Below are 7,503 nucleotides of genomic sequence, written 5' to 3' on the forward strand. Positions count from 1 at the left end.
CCCGCCTCTGCCGCCATCCCCACCCCCCAACCCCCCGCAGCAGCAGCACCACCACCACCAGCAGCAGCAGCAGCAGCAGCAGCAGCAGCAGCAGCAGCAGCAGCGGGAGGGGCCCGGGTGTGTGGTGCAGGACCTGTCGGAGCTGGACCGGCTGCTGAAGGAACTGGGGATGACCTTCTACCTGGAGCAGTCGCGAGACATGACAATGCTGATGCCAGTTAATGCTGCTTTTGCTGCTGCTGCTGCAGCAGGAGTGGACTTGCACAGACTGTCTTGGCAGGCCAAGTGGCGGATTCTGCAGTTCCACATAATTCCCAACCAAGTCGTGGACTTGGCCGACGCGCTGCGGGCCCAGCAGCAGCAGCAGTTCGACACTTGGGAGGGGTCCCCGCTGCTGATCGGCAGGCGCAGCAGCAGCAGCAGCAGCAGCAGCAGCAGCAGCAGCAGCAGCAGCGGCGAAGGGGAGGCCGAGGGGGAGGCGCCCGAGTACGTCGTCAACGGGGAAGCAAAGGTCATTTCAAAACCACCCAAAATCGAAACTTTCAACGGCGCTTCTTACAAAATCAACAAAGTAAACCCTAAACCCTAAACCCTAAACCCTAAACCCTAGAGGGCGGAAGCCGAGAGAGCGCACCGGGGAGGAACTGCAGCAGCACTCACCGCCCCCCAGCCCCCAACCCCAAACCCTAAACCCTAAACCCTAAACCCCAAACCCCAAACCCCCAACCCCAAACCCCAAACCCCAAACCCTAAACCCTAAACCCTAAACCCTAAACCCTGCTGCTGCGCAGGTGCTGCTGCCTCCCACAATGACTGCGGAGGACTTAAAGCCTGCGAAGCAGGAGCAGCGCATTCACCCCGAAGTCACCGAACGGCTGCGGCGGAGGGGCCCCCCGGAGGGGCCCCCCAGCCCCGAGGAGGAGCAGCAGTTTGCTTCAGTGGACGGCACTGTTGAGATGCACAGACCCGCCACAGACCCCAGGCTCCCCGGTCTGCTGCTGCTGCTGCTGCTGCTGCTGCTGCTGCTGCTGCTGCTGCTGCTGCTGCTGCTGGTGCGGGTGCTGGTGGTGCGGGTGCTGGTGCTGGGAGTGCTTTGGGGCCGCTGTTGGCTGCTGCTGCTGCTGCTGCTGCTGCTGGTGCTTTTGGCGCCGCGGTTGGCTGCTGCTGCTGCTGCTGCCATTGCTGCTGCTGCTGCTGCTGCTGCTGCTGCTGCTGCTGCAGGGAGCTTCCGCCCGGACCCGCTGCTGCAGCGCAGCCAAGTGACCCCGCAGTTCGTGCGGGGCATTAACAGCCAACACGCCCGCTGGGACGACTCGGTGTACCACCGCACGCCCAAGACCCGCACTGCTGAGGAGCGGAGGCCGCAAGGTGACTGCAGCAGCAGCAGCAGCAGCAGCAGCAGCAGCAGCAGCAGCAGCAGCAGCAGCGGTAGCGGCAGCGCAGCGGCAGCGGGGGCGGAGGCAGGAACTGAGCTGCGGCGGCAGCAGCAGAAGCAGGACTGAGCTGCTAAAGCTGCAGCAGCAACAGCGGCTGTGGCTGCAGCAGCGACTGCTGCAGCCGGAGCAGCAGCACTCGCTGTTGCTGCTGCTGCTGCTGCTGCTGCTGCTGCCGCTGCTGCTGCTGCTGCTGCTGCTGCCTTTGGCTCTTCTGCCCCTGGCTGCCGCCCAGCCGCTCTCTGGTTTCCTTGGAAGTTCTTTGTGTTTCTTTTAATCTCTTTGTCTTATTTATTTATTTATTTTTACTTTTTATTTCTTTTAATCTCATTACTGTTTAATTATTCGTTTTAATATCTCTTTTCTGTTTTCCTTTCTTCTGCCCCACTCTATCTCTTGTCTTACAACCCCTTCCTCCACTTCTTTAGCCCTCCCTTCTCCGCCTGAAAACCACCTTCCCTGCTGCTGCTGCTGCTGCTGCTGCTGCTGCTGCTGCTGCTGCTGCTGCTGCTGCTGCTGCTGCTGCTTGCTGATTCTGCTGCTGCTGCTGCTGCTGCTGCTGCTGCTGCTGCTGCTGCTGCTGCTGCTGCTGCTGCTGCTGCTGACGAGCTGCTGGGCTTCCAGCAAGAGCCCGAAGACCTCAGCAGCACCCAAGCCCGCATCAAAGTCTTGGGCCACACCGAAGGCGCCACAGTACCCCCTGAGGGCCCCCAGCCGGCCCTCACCCGCATCAGCCCAGGCGGTAGGCCTTCAACCCTCCACTCTTGGGGCCCCCTAGGGGCCCCTGGGGGCCCCCTGGGGGCCCCCTGGGGGCCCCCTAGGGGGCCCTTTAGGGGGCGTTTAGGGGGCTTTTAGGGGTTCTTAAGCGGCTTTTTAGGGAGCCCCTAGGGGCACCTTTAGCAGCCCTTTAGGGGCACTTTAGAGCCACTTTAGGGGGCCCTTAGGGGCATTTTTTGGGGCCCCCAAGGGGATCCCAAGGGGCCCCTGGGGGCCGCCTGGGGCCCCCTGGGGGCCCCTTAAGGTACCACTGGTGTTCGTTGTTTGGCTGTTTTTGGAGTTGTTGAGTTTCTTTTTGTTTCGTTTGTTTGAGTTTTTTGTTTCTTTTTTATCTCTTGTGGCTCCTTGTGCTTGCGGCACTTTGTGCTCTTTTATCTTTTCTTTTTTTCTTCTTTTTTCTCCATTTGTTTTTTGCATTTTGTCTTCTCCCGCCTCTATTTGCCTCTCCTTTTGCCTTCATTTGTTTCTTTTAATCTCTTTTTGTCTCTTCTCTTTTTGTCTCTTTTTGTTTTTTGTTTTCATTATCTCATCCCGAACTTCTTTGCATGCAGTTTCAGTTTCGGGTGTTTCCACCTGGGAGGTACTTGTCCATCTTTTGTCCACTTGAGCGTTTTGGATTTTGCGACTTTTTGCGAATGTGCCGAAATAACTAATTAGCGAAACATCCGAAGAGTTAGTTCATTCTTTAGCGGAGAAAACGGAGAATAACTTGGAAAGAAAAGCAAATTAATTGACTAATTCGTTGAAGAGCAATTGAGAGTTAAGTGTTTTTTGTTTTTTTTACGAACTTGAATTTGCCCAGGAGCCCGCCCCTCCGAAGTCGGCCTCACCTTCGAGTCCTCCGTCAACCCCGAGGCCGCCCCCGAAGACCCCATAAGTCAATTTGTAGATGTGCTGCTGGGGGGGCGGGCCGTGCGGCCTGCTGCAGCTAGCCAGCCAGCTAGCCAGCCAGCTAGCCAGCCAGCTAGCCGGCCAGCTAGCCAGCCAGCTAGCCACACAGAGCCCAGCCTCTTCTCCCTCCCCATGACCCCCACTGCGGCCCCCAAGGTCAAGGCCTTGGGGCTAGCTGAGGGGCTGCTGCCCTCTGAAGAGCTCATTACCCACCACTGGAGAGGCAGCAGCAGCAGCAGCAGCAGCAGCGCGCAGCACAACCTCAGGAAGCCCGGGCAGCAGCAAAGGACTCAGGCGCCCTTCGCCTCTCTCTGGAGCCAAATCAGCACCATTCCCTGAGGCCTAGGGTTTGCGCTTCAGGGTTTAGGGTTTAGGGTTTAGGGTTTGCCGCCCAGGGTTTGGACTTTGCTGCTGCGGGCTCTGCGCAGCTGACCGCATGCGCAGTCTCAGGTGTATGTACACCTCGGTGTACTCAACAGCGGCAAAAGCAGGTGCTATTAAACCACAGGGGCCCCCAGGGGGCCCCTGCAGGGGCCTCCAGAGGCCCCCGGGGGCCCCCGGGGGCCCCCAGGGGCCCCTGGGGCCCCACAGATTTGCAGGGGGCCCCATAAGGCCAATAGGCGGCGACAGGTGGCCCCCCAGGGGCACTGGTATGTGGGGCCAAGACCCCTGGGGGGCCCCCAGGGGCCCCCAGGGGCCCCCAGGGGCCCTCCGGGGCCCCCGGGGGCCCTATAGGGGCCTAGTGGGGCCGCATAGGGGCCCCACTAGGGCCCCACAGGGACCCCTGAGGGGCCCCACTGGGGCCCCCCAAAGCGGCGGGACGGCAGCTTTGGGGGCCCCGCTTTGCATGCATCAGGTGGCACAGAAAAAGAGACAAACAGCAGCAATTGTCTCTTTTTAGTTTGAGTGATTTTCCCCTCTGCGGGCCTCAGAGGGCTTTCTTGAGTCTGCAGCACCAGCAGCAGCAGCAGCAGCAGCAGCGGCGCAGCAGCAGCGCAGCAGCAGCAGCAGGTGGTCTCAGGTGCGCAGACACCTCGTCAACGGCCGTGGGGTGTACGTACACCCCAGCTGCATGCATGTGTGGGGCGGCAGCGCATGCAGCCCCATTCTTCAAAAGGGCGGAGTCTTCACAATCTCCACAACAAGCGTTTGCATGCGCTTCCGTGCATGCACTTGCATGCACGGAAGCGCATGCAAGTGCATGCATGCGAAGCTGCATGCACTTGCATGCATGCGAAGCTGCATGCAGCTGCAGGCATGCAGCTGCATGCATGCAGCTGCAGCTGCATGCATGCGGCTGCATGCATGCAGCTGCATGCACTTGCACGCAGCGGGCCTTGCATGCGCAGGTGCTTGCATGCGCCTGCATGCACGCAAGCACTCCGACTCGCATGCATGCTTGCATGCATCAATGACTGCATGCATGCACGCATGCATACACTAATGCCTGCATGCATGCATGCATACACTAATGCCTGCATGCATGCATGCATGCCTGCATGCACACACAAATGCCTGCATGCACGCATGCATGCACACACGAATGCCTGCATGCATGCAGTAATGCATGCGCTGGCTCGGGTTTGCATTTGTTGTTTTCTTTTCTTCTTTTGCTGCTCTTCACTTCGTGCTGCTGCGAAGCGGCTTTTGCTGCCGCCCCACGCAGAACGCCCAGCGGCTCTTCTCTCCCTAGACGAGAGGGAAAAGCTCCGCCCTTTAAGCACTCCACGCGTCACCAACAGCTAGCTAGCTAGCTAGCTAGCTAGCTAGCTAGCTAGCTAGCTAGCTAGGCAGGCGGCTAGCTAGCCAGCCAGCTAGCTCCCAGAGGGGGAAAAGCTCCGCCCTTTTAGCACTTCACGCGTCACCAACGGCTAGCTAGCTAGCTAGCCAGCCAGCTAGCTAAGCAGGTAGCCTGATAGCCAGCTAGCTAGCAGGCGGCTAGCTAGCAGGCGGCTAGCAGGCGGCTAGCTAGCCAGCCAGCTCCTAGCGAGGGAAAAACTCCGCCCTTTAAGTACTCCACGCGTCACCAACAGCTAGCTCGATAGCTTGCTAGCCAGCTAGCCAGCTAGCTAGCCAGGTAAATGGCTAGCCAACCAGCTAGCTAACTAACTAGCTAGCTAGCTAGCCAGACAGCCAGCTAGCCAGCTAGCCAGCTAGCCAGCCAGCTGGCCAGGCAGCTAGTCAGCTAGCTAGCCGGCTGGCAAGCTAGTTAGCCAGATAGCCAGCCACCTACCTAGCCAGCTAGCCAGACAGCTAGCCAGTCAGCTAGCGAGCTAGCTCAAAAGAGGCGAAGGAAATAAAGAAACGGAAAAAATAAAATGGAACAAAAAACGGAAGAAAAAAAGGGGGGAAAAAGAGCAGAACGCTGCAGAAGGAGAAGATAAAAGAGAAGACCAGCGAGGCTTTAACCCCTAACTTAGGCTAGCTAGCTGCGGCTAGCCAGCCTAAGTTAGCTGCGGCTAGCTAGCTGCGGCTAGCTAGCTGCGGCTGGCTAGCTGCGGCTAGCTAGCTGCGGCTAGCTAGCTGCGGCTAGCTGACTATGGCCAGCTAGCTGCGGCCAGCTGGCTGGCGTCAGCTAGCTGCGTCTAGCTAGTCAAAGCTAGCTGGCTACGGCAAGCTAACTGCAACGAGCTAGCCACAGGTGGCTAGCTGAGTCTAGCTAGCTACGGCTAGCTAGCTGTGTCTAGCTAGTTCCGGCCAGCTAGCTGCTGCTGCTGCGCTCCTGCGACGCACAGCAACAGCAGCAAAGCAGCAACAGCAGCAAAGCAGCAACAGCAGCAAAGGAGCAAGCAGCAACAGCAGCAAAGCAGCAACAGCAGCAAAACAGCAACAGCAGCAAAACAGCAACAGCAGCAAAGCAGCAACAGCAGCAAAACAGCAACAGCAGCAAAACAGCAAGAGTCTTCAACCACTTGAGAAATTTTCAAGTCAGTGCCAAAGACATCCTACACGACCTCAGCAGCAAACTGGCGGCTGCTAAGCCCTAAATGTCTATTGCTTCCCCTGCTGCTGCTGCTGCTGCTGCTGCTAGCGCCACAATTCTCGCCGCTGCTTGTCCTGTTCCGCAGCAGCAGCAGCAGCAGCAGCAGCAGCAGCAGCAGCAGCACCAACTGCTGAGGACGCCACAGCACCACAGTGGGCACCAACACAGCTGCTCCAGGACTGGAACCTGCTGCTGCTGCTGCTGCTGGCGCCGCTGCTGCTCTTACCAAACGTCTGCAGCAGCAGCAGCAGCAGCAACAGCAGCAGCAGCTGCTGCTCCGTGTTGCCCGCCAACTCCTTCCTTCCGAGTTTGGTAAATCACTTTTTTTAGATCTGAAGAAAAAAGAAAAAAGAAATAAAAGAAGCAGCAGCAAACAAATGAAACTCCATCAAATCAACACAGAATAACATCAACCGCCCCAACGACAGCAGCAGCAGCAGCAGCAGCAGCAGGTGCTGCTGCTGCAGCAGGTGCGGCTGCAGCAGCAGGAAATGAGTTCTTCCGCTCGCCTGCTGCGGCCTTGCGGATGAATTTTATTTTTATTTTGAAATTAAATTAAATTTATTTCAAATAAAACCATTTAAATGAAACATAAATTAGAGCAGCAAACTATCCAATCAAATAAACTCCACTTTTAAACTTCAAAAAAAAAAACCCAAAAAACTTTTTGCTGCCTCTGCATGCACCCCTGCGCCCCTACCCACACCCACCCCCCGCTGCAGCAGCTGCTGCAGCAGCAGCTGCAGCAGCAGCTGCAGCAGCAGCTGCAGCTGCTGCAGTGCTGCAGCAGCGGCTGCTGCAGTGCTGCAGCAGCAGCAGCAGCTGCTGCGGCGCAGCAGCAGCTGTTGCGCCGCAGCACCAGCAGCAGCAGCGGGCGCTGCGGCGCAGCAGCAGCAGCAGCAGCAGCAGCAGCTTACGTCGTCGACGTCGAGGTCCTGCTGCTGCTCGTCGTCCTCGCTGGCGGATCCCGATCCCGATCCCGACTCCTGGAACTCGATCCCACCTCCCGCGTTGTCTTCTTCTCCAAAAGCATCCGTTTCATTTATTTTGGCATTTGCCGGAAGTTCTCCGAAGGACTTGAGCGCTCGCGCCTCGTCCGGGGTGTATCTACACCAGACCCCACAGCCCAGACACCCCACACCTCCTGCTGCTGCTGCTGCTGCTGCTGCTGCTGCTGCTGCGGGGGCAGCAGCAGCTGCGAAGGCGCAGCAGCGCAGCAGCTGCGCTGCCGCACTTCCTTAGTGCGCAGCAGCAGCGCACTCACCAGGGAACGCGCGAAACACTACGCGCTACACAAAACACTAAACCCTAAACCCTAAACCCTAACACTCAACACTAAACCCTAAACCCTAAACCCTAAACCCTACTTGGCGATCACGTCGCCCTTGTTGTCTTGAAAGTCCCGCAAAGACACCAACA

General features: G+C 58.1%; 4 protein-coding genes across 4 annotated transcripts; 2 read left to right on the forward strand and 2 right to left on the reverse strand.

Annotated features, from left to right (window-relative positions):
- ENH_00013930 (fasciclin domain-containing protein, putative) lies at positions 1-1,502 on the forward strand (the record flags this gene model as incomplete). Its single annotated transcript, XM_013579070.1, has 3 exons — positions 1-571; positions 792-990; positions 1,222-1,502. Coding segments are annotated over 3 exons (1,051 nt in total), but the record flags the coding sequence as incomplete, so codon positions are not given.
- A 4-nt stretch (positions 1,503-1,506) lies between these two features.
- Positions 1,507-2,164, reverse strand: ENH_00013940 (hypothetical protein; the record flags this gene model as incomplete). The annotated part of the gene is made up of 2 exons (XM_013579071.1): positions 1,507-1,657; positions 1,839-2,164. 2 exons carry the CDS (start codon positions 2,162-2,164, stop codon positions 1,507-1,509), a joined length of 477 nt encoding a protein of 158 aa, XP_013434525.1.
- A 1,069-nt stretch (positions 2,165-3,233) lies between these two features.
- ENH_00013950 (hypothetical protein) lies at positions 3,234-3,440 on the forward strand (the record flags this gene model as incomplete). The annotated part of the gene is made up of 1 exon (XM_013579072.1): positions 3,234-3,440. One exon carries the CDS (start codon positions 3,234-3,236, stop codon positions 3,438-3,440), a length of 207 nt encoding a protein of 68 aa, XP_013434526.1.
- Positions 3,441-6,046: 2,606 nt separating this feature from the next.
- ENH_00013960 (eukaryotic translation initiation factor 1A, putative) lies at positions 6,047-7,503 on the reverse strand (the record flags this gene model as incomplete). Its single annotated transcript, XM_013579073.1, has 5 exons — positions 6,047-6,158; positions 6,311-6,416; positions 6,785-6,857; positions 7,002-7,191; positions 7,452-7,503. Coding segments are annotated over 5 exons (533 nt in total), but the record flags the coding sequence as incomplete, so codon positions are not given.

This window comes from Eimeria necatrix, genomic scaffold, assembly GCF_000499385.1.
Source record: "Eimeria necatrix Houghton genomic scaffold, Enh_scaff1442, whole genome shotgun sequence".
NCBI lineage: Eukaryota > Apicomplexa > Conoidasida > Eucoccidiorida > Eimeriidae > Eimeria > Eimeria necatrix.